Here is a 14,398-nt window from a genome sequence, read left to right as displayed (position 1 = left end):
GCATCTATTGAGATGATCATATGGTTTCTCTCTGCTATTCATTTTTAAGTAAAAATAGTAGTACATTAGCATGGTAGAAAATTAGAATAGTATGAAAGGGTACACTGAAAAGTAATCTTCCATCTCAGACTGGCAATCAACTGATACTAAGTTTCTTATGTACCACTCCAGAAATTGTCTGAGCACATATAAGCATGTGTTTATGAATATACAGAATGTGTAAAAATCTTAAGTGATTCTATAATTACATTTTCCCCGTCGATGATACAGAAGCAGAAAATATGACCCAGTTTCCTTCATTTACTTTGAAATTTCATAACTCTGTAAGCCAAACAATTTGCGTATTTGGTAGCTTATTTTTTTGCCATTTTCTGTAGGCTTACCCTATAGCTTCTCTTTGTAGATTCATCGGCGTATTTCTAAATTATATTTCCTAGTATTTCCAATATTCTGAATCACGAGAATGCAATGATTGATTTATTGGATGTTTTTTTCTCTGAAAACTCAAAAGTTCTCTGCCAGTGATTCACACGAGCAGGCATCCCCCCCGGAGCGGGATGGGAATGGCGTTTGTTTCAAACTTCCCTCTCCTTTCACAGATTCTGATTAATCTGCCTGGAGGATTGGGGTGGTGGAGGGTTGCCTCTTCCCCTTCTGGAATCGCAGTGCACATGAGAAGTATTATGAATGTGAACAGCCTGGTGGCAGGAAAAAGGTTGAAACCACTATTCTGTGCAGAAATCTCTTGAAAAATAAATGTTACTTAACCACTATAATTCATCACAAGGAAAGAAGAGATCAGGATAAATGTCTTAACGTGTAAGAAACATTCAGTGGGCTGTTATGGGGGAAGAATACTATATATTAGAGCACTTAGGAACAACACTAATTTGTAAAAACCCACCCTTACTTAAGCATGCCTCACATCAGTCTGTAACTAACAAGCACACAGGGAGAGATTTAACGTGTTAGTGTGATAGCTCTCTTATCTCATGTTATCTCCTGGGAAATAAGCTCCTGATCTCGGGCCTGTGACATACACTTTTTTTTTCAAATCTTAACACATGTGTTTTCTGTTTGCTGAAGTGGGCAAAGTAGATGTCTTACCTGGTTTGTTTTGAAATAATGTTCTGATTACATTCTGCTGTGCTCATTCAGTGTTTTTGCCTAAGTTCTAATTCCAGCTACAGTGATTTCCAGTTTTCTTTGAGGCATGACACAAACAATAAAACAAGCTGTATTATAATAGTTCAAGATAATGGGATATGATTTTTCCAAGGGAGATGGTAGTGAATGGTAGATTTCCTACTTTATCACGTGAGCATGTAGATGACCTACGTTAATAAGGAAGAAGCGTTGTCTTGACATGCAACATAACGGTGTTCACAACCATTGCCTCAGCACACATAAAAGGAAAAAATGTCTGGAGTAAGCATTCTTTTTTTTAAGGTTGTTTTTGTGGATAATTGCTAATATATTGTTTCTTATTCTGACAGTGCTTTGTTAAGGGAGAAGGGGGAAAGAATCAATATTTTGGGGGAAAGAGGTGGTCATTTCCTATAAGATATTAGAAGATAACCTACAGTATACTGCTTTTCCTATCATTTTAATTTAACTCCAAATGAGAATAACTTAGGAAAAATTCTTTGGAATTAATGGGTTGCCTAAACGTCTCACCTGGGGGCCTGCTCCTAGAAGTACAGTCACCCTGTAATCAGTAACATTCATTTGCATAGGATTACTCCATTTTTAGGCCTTTTTAAACTATTCTCTGAAGTAGGTTAAGCACAGCCTCTGCAGTTTCACTTATTCTCTTAATTTTCTGAGCAAGCCATATTTCGTTGAGAGTCTAATAACGAACTTCAGCTCAGACTTGGTCAATTTGCCGGATTTCCAATGAGCAGAGCCTTTTGCTTTATCACAGGTCCCCATGGTTGGGCTTGGTACCTGGTGGTTTGGTTTTGGATAAATGACATTGTTTCTGCAGAAGCCAAACCAGCCATAATGAGATGATACAAGTTACAGTACCTTTTCCTTTTTTCCATGATTCTCTCTGAAACCATGACTTCGCAGTAGTCCTTATCTGGAGGGGATTATTTGGGGGTTGGGGGTTCTTAGCTGCAAATGACAAAAATCACCTCTGCCTGATTTAAGTAAGAAGGGAACATGTTAATTGGATATCGGGTGAGTCATCGGAACTCTGGAAGCCTGGAGAAGCTGACTGAGGACTGCACTGTTATTTCAGTGATATGTTACCGCAGTGTACCCTACAGCTGCTTAGTGAGGACATGGCCGGCCTCGGGAGTGGGCACAGCCAATACCACTGCACTGGCACTGCTGCTACTGTTGTCTGCCCTCCTACCAGTGTGCCTGTTGGCCCCCGCTTCCTTCTAGGTACTAATTCAGAGCCTTGGTGAATGCACCCAGCTGGTGGAGCTTAGGTCTTGTGCCAGTTCCTTTGCTGCAAGGGAGGCCGGTGTTTTCAGTTTCTTTGGTAGGAGGTGACCTCCCACTTCCCACCAGGACTCATCAGGTGATGAAATTTCTAGTCGCGGGAAAGGGTTTCAAATGCTGGGCAGCCAAAAGGCCGAGAAACATTCAGCACAGAATTGGGAGAATGTCTTAACACGAAGCGGTGTTATGTCTTTTCTCCTTTCTAGCCCATAGATGAGAGCAGCCAGATGAGTGACCTCCCTGTCAAAGTGACTCACACAGAAACCGGCAAGGTCCTGTTTGGCCCAGAAGCACCCAAAGCAAGTCAGCTGGATGCCTGGTTGGAAATGAATCCTGGGTATGGCACTAAAGCAGAATTATTGGTGTTCTTTGACTCTTTTAGGTTTCCGTGGTCCTTGTAGAATCTGGGAACTAAAATAGCATGACCTTTGCTGAACTGCTTAAAGTTATTACCTGCATTTGTACATAGAATGTGCCATATATTTGTGTATAAACACACACACACGCACACACACAGTTTTATGATTTAAAAAGCTAAGCCTCCTCTTCCTCCCCACTCCTTTTCTTGTAGTTACGAAGTTGCCCCTAGATCGGACAGTGAAGAGAGTGATTCTGATTATGAGGAGGAGGTACGTATATCTCTGTTTGGAGTTCATCGGCTGGAAAGTTCACGGGGAAGCACCTGTGTCCTTCTATCTCTTCGTCCTCCAGTTTTGGCCATCGGGTGACAGCTGGGGCTGAGGGTTTGACAGAGCTTTGCTGGTGCATGCCTAGTAGCACAGTGACTTCTCAGGGGCTCCTGGAGAATGTGGAAGCTTGGTGAATTCTAAATTTATTTGAAACCAAGAAGAGAGAAGCTAGCATTAAATTGGAGATGGTAGAAAGGTCTTCTGAGGAAAATTGGAGATGGATTACTTTGGGAAAGGCAATTCCATGCTTCTAAGTCATTTACGCTGAGGGTTAACAGCCTAAAAATGTCTGAAGTTCTTTAGTCCTTGGGCCTGTTTGAAGCTGTAAGTCTGGAAACTTAGACCAAAAGGGCAACATGCACTTGGTTTAATGGGTTTATTGATCCTCTTGGGTTTTTTCTTTAAATGTGATTCTTGCTTGAATTCTTTGGATATACTTGTTAGCCACATTTCTCAGTCTTTTGGAAGGAATACTCAGTATATCCAGAACCTAAAATGGTAATCTTGGGTACTTTTAATAGAAATTAAGGAATAATAAAGGTATCTTTCAGATCAACTTTAAAATCCTTAACAATTACAAATAGAAGGATTAAAAGATGTTTATCTTCTTTATTAGAGCATTTTTAGCGTATAGTCATTAAATCTGGTGTTTACCAGTGTAGGGGAATCTTGGTTCAAAGAATGCCATGGCCAGAGCAGAGCAGCCTTACCCATAGCAGCTCACCAGAATTTTAAGACCGTTGTTATTTTCTTCTGTTTTGTGGGCCTGTGTTTTCTAAATTAATCTACCATGGACACTTACTGCTTTTGCAAAGAGGAAAGATAATAGAAGTAACTTTTTTTTTTTTTTTTTTTTTTTAGAAAAAAAGTATGCTGTTAACAAGCAAATACTTTTGGAGGCATGCTTTTTTTTGCTTTTTTTTTTTTAATAGGCTACTCTTTCTCTGACTTACTTGAAACTTAAAAAATCAATTTTTAAAATGTCTCTTGTTTACTCGGATGAATGGGCCCATAAATGATCCGTTGGAAGAATCTTCTCATTGAGTCTGAGAGCCAGGGAGGGACAGAGATGAGGTAAAGAAGGCTGCTCAACCCACAGGTGCCCTCCTGAGACTGGCAACTGCAGACAGCTCCAGAGAGCTGGGACTAGAGTGAACTCTGACCTGGGGGTCCGGAGACCAGGTCCCCATCTCATGGCGAGTCATGTCCCCTCTCGGTGCTCACCTGGATGTGAAAGAGCTGTGCCAGCTCCTCAGTTTACCCCTTGTGGCTCAGTGATCTGTGGTCATAGGTTTGATTTAAAACATTACTATCATGTCAGTTTGTATTGTTTCTTTCAAGCCTGATGGAAAAGCATGGTTCTCTTTAAGCCTCGTTTTAAAGGAAATTCTCCTGGATTATCTGGAAAGATTCAGCCTTCAACACCAGTGGGTAGTAGTGGGCATTATGAATATTTAGTGAAGCTTTTCAACAGGCCAGCAGAACGGAGTACACAGTGGAGAGGTGGGGAGGTGATGAATCCTTTGCCATGTTATTGACAGTTTTAATCTAAATAGACAGACCTGTGGGCTGTGAAGTGGCCACAGAAAGCACACACAGAAGGCCATGTGCTTACAAGCTCCAGTCTCTCCACTGTGAAGACATGTGGGACCATCCAAGGCCCGCTGGCATCATCAGAGAAAAGGACAATACTAAGATCCCTTCAGTTGGCTTTGGAGAGAAGGGTATAGAAGGTCACTAAGTTAGCCAGAGCAGATACGGTCTACAGGACTCTCTGATGACCAAATAATGATAAATATCCATCTTTCCGGCATGATTTTTACACATTTATTCTTGGGAGCAAGGGTTCCAGGGGATCCTCAGAGGGTTCCTTGTGTTCTTTCATTCAGTGGTGTAAACAGCGATGGAGAGGTAGGTATTGCCTGGTGCAAGTAAGGGTTAAGTTTACGTCCCCCCTCAGTTGCGTGCACCTCACTTGTGAAGTAGAATACTCTTCACTCTCTTCTCAGAAATCGCCAAGCCTAGGGATTCCCTCGTTAAAACGGAATCACCCCCATATCTTCGTTCCTTCCCCAGGATGAAGAGGAAGAGTCCAGTAGGCAGGAAACTGAAGAGAAGATACTTCTGGATCCAAACAGCGAAGAGGTTTCCGAGAAGGACGCTAAGCAGATCATCGAGTATGTGTCTCTCAGAGTTTTGTCTCTTGCAGATGCATTTCGTGAGGGTTGCGCTTTATGGATTTTCTTTTAGAGAAGTTTGTCTAAGGAAGGAAGCCGACCTCACGCCCGTGCTCCACCCGAAACGCCGCTGTCAGAGGCCACCAGACTGTCCCACTGCTCAGCTCCCCCCTTGCACCCTCCCCCACTTCATGACTTCCTCGCTCCTGGGCTCTTGGTGTGTCACGCGCTTCCGTCCGTCGTGGAACCTGCCCCTCCAGCTGGCTGCCTTTCCCGCCTTCCTTAATGGCGCCAACACCCGCCCAGAACCCCAAGTGAGAAACGCCCTCATTGCAGTAGCTGCTCAGCTACTGACTCCCCTACCCAGCTCTTTTCTTTTTATTAATTAATTTATTTATTTTTGACTATGCTGGGTCTTCGTTTCTGTGCGAGGGCTTTCTCTAGTTGCGGCAAGCGGGGGCCACTCTTCATCGCGGTGCGCGGGCCTCTCACTGTCACGGCCTCTCTTGTTGCGGAGCACAGGCTCCAGACACGCAGGCTCAGTAGTTGTGGCTCACGGGCCTAGTTGCTCCACGACATGTGGGATCTTCCCAGACCAGGGCTCGAACCCGTGTCCCCTGCATTGGCAGGCGGATTCTCAACCACTGCGCCACCAGGGAAGCCCTACCCAGCTCTTTGCCTGTGTAGCTCTAGTGCTGCAAGAAAACTGTGGCAAAACACTATGCAAAATAGAACATTTTAAAGTGATGAGATTTTTTTTAAAAAAGCAGAAATAGACATTCTAATATTTTCTCCTTTTATTCCAGGGCTATGTGCCCACTTGAGGAACCTTTCTTTTATTCATCTGCTCCAGTTTCTTCACTGAAGATTTTCCAGACCCCCCTCAATGGCCCCTCACTGCCTGTAGAATAACTCAGTAGTCGGTTAACAAGGCATAGAAGATGGAAGACGACCTCTCCTCTTTCCTGTCTCTTTAATGTCACCTTTGGCCCCCCTCTCACCTGTCTTCCAAGTTTTAGGCAGTGTTCTGTGGATAGGATTTATCTTTGTACTTCAAGGGCCTAGGACAGCTTCACTGGCAAAGTGTGAACCTGCACTGCAGGTGTACGATTCATGCTCATAGCAGTCACTTGAGGTCGAGCGGGCCTGCATTCAGATCCTGATGCCACCACCTTTCATGTGACCTGGGCAAATTCGTGAACCTCTCTCAACCTGAAGTTCTCCGCAGGCATGAAGTGGGGATGGTAACAACAACATCTACCCTGCTTGCTTTTCACGAGGATTACAGATAATATGTTTTAGCTGCCAGGCATGAAGTAGGTGATGAATAAAGCTCTACTTCCTGCAGCTGTTTTCGGCTCTCCATTCATGCACCAACTTCTCTGTGTGTGACTCTCCACTTTCTCTGGCCCAGGACAGCCAAGCAAGACGTGGACGATGAGTACAGCATGCAGTACAGTGCCAGGGGTTCCCAGTCCTACTACACGGTGGCCCACGCTATCTCGGAGAGGGTGGAGAAGCAGTCGGCCCTCCTCATCAATGGGACCCTGAAGCATTATCAGGTAACTGGCATGGTGTGTGTTTTCTTGGCAGGTCTCAGTCTGTTACCTAATTTTGATTAGAGTACGTTGTGCACATGCCCATTGCTGCAGAGAGTTGACCATGGCAAACATTTGGGGTCGCATTGCTTCTAATATGGCGATTCTCTCCACTGTGCCCGTAATTCTTGTTTTAGAGTGTTCCATTTTACCATCTTCTGTAGAGCGTACCCATTTTCTCCTCTATGGCTTTGGGATGGATTGTGTTTTCAGAAATCCTGGGTTAACTTTTGGAACCCCTTTACCATGGATCTCTTCAGAATGGAAAACCCAGCCACATTCTATGAGTGTAGGGAACATCTGTGCCTCTTTTTTGAAGTCAATGAAGTATGTATTTCTTCAAAAATGTCAGTGGTGTCTGTAGTTTAACACTATGGATTCAGCTACCTAGGAGTCGCTATCTACTACATTTACGTGCTTTTTTTTTTAAGACACAATAGAGTGGTGAGCATCCCTGCTTTGATGAAAACTACGCTGTAAGCATAACGTGTGTTTCATTTGACCTGTCTGGAATGAGGTCAGCTCCTGTCTTTTACCTCCTTCTACTTCACAGTGTTTCCCAAAGTGTATTCCTTGGAACATTTCTCCCATGAGATAGACCTCCAAAAGAAAGGGAAAAATAGGTTCTGTGGTTAAATAAATATGGGAAATACTATCAGCTAGAACTTGGATTACGGTATAATTTACTATTCCAAACTTGTATACTTATGAGAACGAACAGTGGCCCTTATTACTGATCATAGGTGTTACCCAGGACTTCCCGAGCCAACCAGACATCTGGGCACTCTAGCAATGACCCTTCTTGGTAATCCATGGTGTGCGTCAACACACGCATGGGCTCTGCAAAAGTAAATGTGTAAACTATAACTGTATATCAGCATCCTGCAGTGAAATATCTTTACCTTTGTATTTCCCAAATTTCTCTGACTACCAAACTTTCTTTTCATATATCATATACCTGTTCACATCCTGTGAAATTAGGGACCTTTGGAATATACTTTAGGAAGTATATGCTTTAGGCCAACAGTTCTCAAACTCTTTGAACTTGGATCCACTAAACTCCTAAAACGTGACACTATGTTGGCTGCCATTGTATCAGGGTGAAGGATACAGAGGCTACTACTACAGTACTGCCTTGATTTGTGTTAAAGTGCCAGCAGTTTACACCCACTACTGCTTTTGCATCATCCGTGCAAATGTCAACACAATATAAAAGGCACATAATACCTTAATGTTAATAAGAAAATCATTTTGACCTTGTGGATCACCTGAAAAGGTGATCAGGAGTCCCTGGAGCACACTTTGAGAACCATTGCTCTGGCTGTAGTAAGCTCATGTTTTCTCCAAAGACCATGCTACTTTCATGAAGTTAAAAGTTGTTTTCATCTGATTTGGCCTACCTGACATAGATGTTAACTTGTAGTTGGTTCTACTGAACTCTTGTATGTCTGTATATGGCAGGTGCATCGTTAGATTATTCGTGAATACCTTTTAGCGCTACACTGATTTCCTCCTGCCATCCAGCACCTTTGAAAGCATTCTTTACCACTGTCTTCTCAAACCTACCTCCTCCTACTTCCATATGTGAATTGTGTGGCCTTCTTCCTCTACTGGGCTGCTGTAGGTTTCCTGAACATACCTTACTCTGCCCGCCTCCGGGTTTTTGCTTCACCGAGTTTCTTCTTCCTGGTCTCTGACCATCCATATCTACCTGATGAAATCTTTTTTATTTCTCACAGACCAACTGAAATTGTGGCTCAAAGCCTTCCCGGATCACTCTATCCATGAGTAGGCTTTCTATCGTCTTGCTCCTTGACAAGTTTTTGTATTGAAAATAGTTACTTAACCTTGACACAGCTGAGGCCTTCCTGCTGCTTCCTGGAAAGCCACGTAAGCTTGGCTCAGTACCCAACCCCTCCAATTCCATGGTCTAGGAAAGTCCAAATCACGTCCCACTATTTTTGTGAATTTCTAGTCCCCTCTGCTGCCAGTGTCTGCTTCTGTTTTATCTGGGATTAAGACAGATGCAAAATTCAGCCCCTTTGCCGATTTTCATTAAAAAAAAAAAAAAATCCACTACCACTGAGTGTCCAAATGTTTCTGGCACTTAGTTGACTATTCCTAAAGGTCTGGTGCTCTCGGGATCATGTTGCAGGTGTGCATCTCCTCCCACCCACCATTAAGAGTTCCTGGCATTCCCCTTTTGCCCCTATGTCTTTTGTGCATCCCCGTGGGACCTCTTTCTGTTCCACTCATTTCTTGGTGTTGCTGCTCTTTTGCAAAAACCTTTAGGATGATTCGGAGTCTTGCGTGGTATGAGGCACCCTAAGTGGCTTATCCAAGTATTTCTTCAAACCATTGCAGTACTCTTCCCAAGAAAAATTCTGGCCCATACAATTTTATATGTACGACATTGTCACTGCCAACCACATCTTGGTGCGTGAATGGCTTATCGGCTCCTCTTTGACCGCAAGCTTCTGAAGGGAGGCATGCATATTACATACCTAGGTTTCCATCTGCTATAGCTCCTTGCATGGTCCATTTAACAAATATTGAAAGTAAAAGAATCACTTGCTTTGTTTTTACATAAACCAAATTAAAATTAACATTTCCCTAAGCATAACTTCATTAGCAAGCTAAATTGACTTTAGCAATTATATACATATAGATAAATAGATAGATAGATAGTAAACATATGTATGTGTGTATATATATATATATATATATATATATATATATAGAGAGAGAGAGAGAGAGAGAGAGAGAGAGAGAGAGAGAGAGAGAGAGATGATCCTATCACTTAAACCAGAATCTGTGATATGGTGGTGGAAGGGAATTAGTGGTTGGAGAGACAAGTTGAACAATGTTGTATTTTCACCCAGACTTTCTTGTGTTTAACATGGAAATCCAAAGCTGTGTCTCTGGTGCTGTGCTTTTGTACTTTAAAAATATGTTGAACATGTTTCCAGGCAGTCAGCTGCCCTTGGGGAGCCCTTACATTGCAAAGTTTCCATGTGATGCCTGGGAGCTTTCTCCACCAAGAAGTGCCCTCCTGTGGGCCCAGCAGGTGCCCCTGGCTCCCTGGTCACTCTGCTTCCTCGCTTGAGGGGATCCCACCCCGGGGGGCCGGGAGGCTCTCCAACACCGAGAAGGCTGTTTCTAATGACCTGTGATCTTCGTGCCAAACCTGCCTTCTGGTTTGTTTTTCTTTAATCCTCATGGTGGCTTTTTGTTCTTGGAGTGGTTGGAATGGATTTTCGTTTGGGTTTTCTTCATTTATAATAATTCTAGAATGTCATGTACTGTGAAATGCTAAGTAGGGATGAACAGCAAAGCTGCTTAAAGTACCCCCAGTATGCTCCAGCCTATCATTTCTAAATCTGATTAGCACTCAGCACCTGCCAAGCTCCAGGGGTGATTACAGGCTCATATATGAAATTCTCTTTGTGTTGGTGCTTCCCCTACTTTCCTACTGTGGGAAATCCAACGTACAGCACCAAGGAGTTAAGAAGTCGCAGCCTCACTTGCGTTGTATTAGTATTAATTACCTGTGCAGATCTTGGATAATTGAAGCAATTACTCTTCATTTCAGCTCCAGGGCCTGGAATGGATGGTTTCTCTGTATAATAACAATTTGAACGGAATCTTAGCTGATGAAATGGGGCTGGGAAAGACCATACAGACCATTGCACTCATCACTTACCTGATGGAGCACAAAAGACTCAATGGCCCCTATCTCATCATTGTTCCCCTTTCGTAAGTAAAGCCATTTATTCTGCAGTTATCTTTCTTTATGTTGGAGCTTGCCCTATTCATAGTTTGTCCTGGTTTTTCCCTTAAGGCAGAATTGTAGCCTGTAGTGGGATTATCAAGAGCATATAATCCAGATTTAGGTTTTCTTTTCCCACCCCACTTCCCACCCTTTGATTGGCTACATAAGCACAGGATGAAGTGATTTTTTTTCAGCCCTTAGCATTGTGGTCTACACAGCCTGCACACGGTGCAGTGGGTCTCATTCTTCATCACGCCTAAAGTGGCTCATGAGGCTGAAAGGTTTTGATTTTTTTTAAGATTTCTTTGATTTTTTTCTTTTTCCATTTCCAAAAGGTTATATATATTCAAAAATTATATATTCTTAAATCTTCCTTTAGTGTCCCTCTTAAAGCAGAATCTAAATCAAAATCATAACTATGAATTTTGCATTAAACCGCCCTCAGTACTCGCAGTTTATCTGCAGTGACTTTGTCGCTTTGTAAGGATGGGTCTTCACTGTTCTCCGTTAAATTCCCAGCGCCTCGCCCACTGCATGGCTCCTTGTGGGTCTTTAGCGGATACCCCTGAGGGAAGGGATACCTGTTCAAAGCCGCCCTCCTTGGATGGGAGTGTGTCTCTGACTGGGGGTGGGAGGTTGCAGTTCTGTTCACTGAGATCCTTTTCTAGATCTCGGTGCTAATTACAGGCTTGGGCCTTGAGAAAAAATATTCTGTTTTAGTATTTCCTTCAAATTTTGTTTAAATGAGAGTTATTTGCAGACCTCTTTAATCCATATTATTTGAATCCATGGAACTTAGACACCCTTTCCGTATTATCTACATCTTGAACATATATTTTGGTTTTTATCTATGTTTTGCATGTTCTGACTCATATATTACACTGATGCTTTCAGGGATTTTGCCTTTGAAGGCATTAATATTTCTCCCCTGCCCCCTCTTGACAGATTTATTTAGTATTTTCATGTGCTTTTGTCATTTCTTTTTCCTGACTCAGCTTTTCTCTGAACTTTATATGGCTGTTTCTAGAGTCCCCAAATCACTCTGGTAATTGCTGTTTTTCAGTATTAAGATGTTTTTTGCCCTCTATGTTCATGCATTCTTTAATTTTTTTTCTCTTATGAGATTTAGTGTGAACCCACCAACAAACTTGTCATGCTTTGTGGCAGCTTATTTCTAACTTATCTCTTATTTCCACACCTTTAAAATGAATATGCAGTTGAGAAATTTTATATTCTCTAGCCCTTTTCAAGGTGAGGCCTAAAAGTGAGTAAGAACATTTTTTTAATCACAGAGTTTTATACAAATGTCTCTCTGTATTTTGTTTTCTTTTGTTCTGTAGGACTCTATCTAACTGGACGTATGAATTTGACAAATGGGCTCCTTCCGTGGTGAAAATTTCTTACAAGGTTTGGAATCCTGTATTTATTTTCTGCTTTTCCACATTTATATATAGACCCTGTTTTCTTCATTCCCTATGCACATCTGTGAACTGTATCTGGTTGTAAAGTTTTGTCATGTACATCATGTACTAAACAGTGAGAGTTAATCATCCCAAGAAGATTACTGTAATAAACCATAATTACTTTCAGATAGTGAAATGCAGAAGAAAATTGTTAATTATCATATTGCGAGGTTTCTGATGCGAGTAATACAAATGACAAATACCACACATCCCGCGTGCTGCTGCCATGCCCACTGTTCCTGCAAAGTTAGGCAGTTACCCGGGCGCCCAGGCGCCTGCTGGATGCTCCTGTAGAAATGGAGCCTTTCAGCGGAGCAGCGGGTTCTCTGCTACCTTGGGGTCACCATAATTTCCTTTTCTTTCCCCCACCCCTTCCCTCGGTCTGCAGTGGGAAAGCTTCTCCATAAAGGTCTGAAAAGTGTCCAGACGTGTGAGCAATTTTGCCAAGCACTTTCTTCCTGGATAATGGATCTGTATATGATAATTGCATGTATGTGCAGTCCTTAGTCACGTGCCTGGGCTCCATTAAGCTATGAGTAGTGAGAGACAACGCACGCCTCCTTCCATCGGGTAATATACATCTGTATTTTCTTCCCATTCAGGGCACCCCTGCCATGCGTCGCTCCCTTGTCCCCCAGTTACGGAGTGGCAAATTCAATGTCCTCCTGACTACTTATGAGTACATTATAAAAGACAAGCACATTCTTGCAAAGGTATGTTTAAAAAAATTCTCTTATTTCTGAGAGGCATGGACATATATATACTACCAAACGTAAAATAGCTAGCTAGTGGGAAGCAGCCGCAGAGCACAGGGAGATCAGCTCGGTGCTTTGTGACCGCCTGGAGGGGTGGGATGGGGAGGGTGGGAGGGAGGGAGACGCAGGAGGGAAGGGATGTGGGAACAGATGTATATGTATGACTGATTCACTTTGTTATAAAGCAGAAACTAATAAAATAAATAAATAAAAAATAAAAATAAATTTTAAAAAAATTCTCTTATTTCTAATTATGGACCATCACAACTGGAGTGTAAAGTATTCCCCAAATTATACTCACTAGTATAATTTGCTCGTTAGATGGCTGGTCTCTCTCTCTTTTTCAGTCAGATATACTTTGATCATGCCTTTTTCATTTTATGTATGCTGGGGGTTTTTGTGTTTTATTTTAGTTGTTGTTGTATGTCACTGATCCTGGGACTCTTAACCTACCCTATTCTATCATAGTTTATGGGCTTACATCTCTTAAAAGAATTCACATGGGGGCTTCCCTGGTGGCGCAGCGGTTGAGGGTCCGCCTGCAGATGCAGGGGACACGGGTTCGTGCCCCGGTCCGGGAAGATCCCACATGCCGTGGAGCGGCTGGGCCCGTGAGCCATGGCCGCTGAGCCCGCGCGTCCGGAGCCTGTGCTCTGCAACGGGAGAGGCCACAGCAGTGGGAGGCCCGCGTACTGCAAAAAAAAAAAAAAAAAAAAAAGAATTCACCTGGGTTCCTTCAACTCTTTTTTTCTCTCCAACAGCCCTGAACGTCGTGCTTATGGAAGAAATAATTGTTTTTGTTGCCCTGGGATATTGTCAGCAGCGTAACTTCATTTCTCTTGTGTCTTTGTCTCTGCAGAGATGAGTAGGCATTTCTCCATATGGTCTTCTCCATATGAGCGTTTATCCAAGCTGCAGTTTTTGTGCTATTCCTGTTTTATGTTTTTCCTGGTGAAATAATGGGCTATCATTGTTTGAATTACTCTGGGCTCTTTCTGTGACTATTTATTTGGAGCTGGGAAAGAGTCGTTTTCTACCTGTGACCTACATGTCTGCTAATTTGTATGTCCTAAGTTGTCCTTTAGCCAAAAAATAGAATTTTTTTTCCATTTATATCATCTTGTCTCCTAATATATTCATGTAGAATGATGGGAATAGTTTCTGTCATAGAGGAAGCATGAAAACTTAATTTTTTTTTGCTTTAGTAATTTCTTTTACCCTGTGGTGTTTTGAAAGCACTATAATCTGAAACTAAGTTATGGCCAGAAATGAACAGAATCACTATTTCTGGGGTCTGTTCTATCTCTGCATTAAACCTTTGCTCTGGGAACAGAGAGTTCCGTTCATGGCATCCTAGGAAATAACATAAAGGAAATGGGCTCCCAGGGGAGGTTTGTTTAATCATTGAGATGGCACCAGCCACAATGCTGTGTTCCTCTTCCTCATCCTCCAAGATGAATTTGGCAGTGTCAGGAATGACGTGTTTTCAA

At 42.6% G+C, this 14,398-nt stretch overlaps 1 protein-coding gene across 9 annotated transcripts in view; it reads left to right on the top strand.

The window, feature by feature from the left end:
• The window catches only part of SMARCA2 (SWI/SNF related, matrix associated, actin dependent regulator of chromatin, subfamily a, member 2), a 185,945-nt gene that overhangs the window by 57,210 nt on the left and 114,337 nt on the right, over positions 1–14,398 (top strand). For all 9 annotated transcript variants that reach the window (XM_060102248.1, XM_060102240.1, XM_060102244.1 and 6 more), the window contains 7 exons: positions 2,661–2,791; positions 3,026–3,083; positions 5,220–5,320; positions 6,735–6,882; positions 10,511–10,674; positions 12,031–12,097; positions 12,756–12,866. In XM_060102248.1, the coding sequence (XP_059958231.1) occupies positions 2,661–2,791; positions 3,026–3,083; positions 5,220–5,320; positions 6,735–6,882; positions 10,511–10,674; positions 12,031–12,097; positions 12,756–12,866 (780 nt within the window). The remainder of the gene's footprint in view (positions 1–2,660; positions 2,792–3,025; positions 3,084–5,219; positions 5,321–6,734; positions 6,883–10,510; positions 10,675–12,030; positions 12,098–12,755; positions 12,867–14,398) is intronic.

Source organism: Mesoplodon densirostris, chromosome 6, assembly GCF_025265405.1.
Source record: "Mesoplodon densirostris isolate mMesDen1 chromosome 6, mMesDen1 primary haplotype, whole genome shotgun sequence".
Taxonomy (NCBI): Eukaryota; Metazoa; Chordata; class Mammalia; order Artiodactyla; family Ziphiidae; genus Mesoplodon; species Mesoplodon densirostris.
Note: the sequence above shows the minus strand (reverse complement) of the source record. Positions and strands in the feature narration are given on the sequence as shown.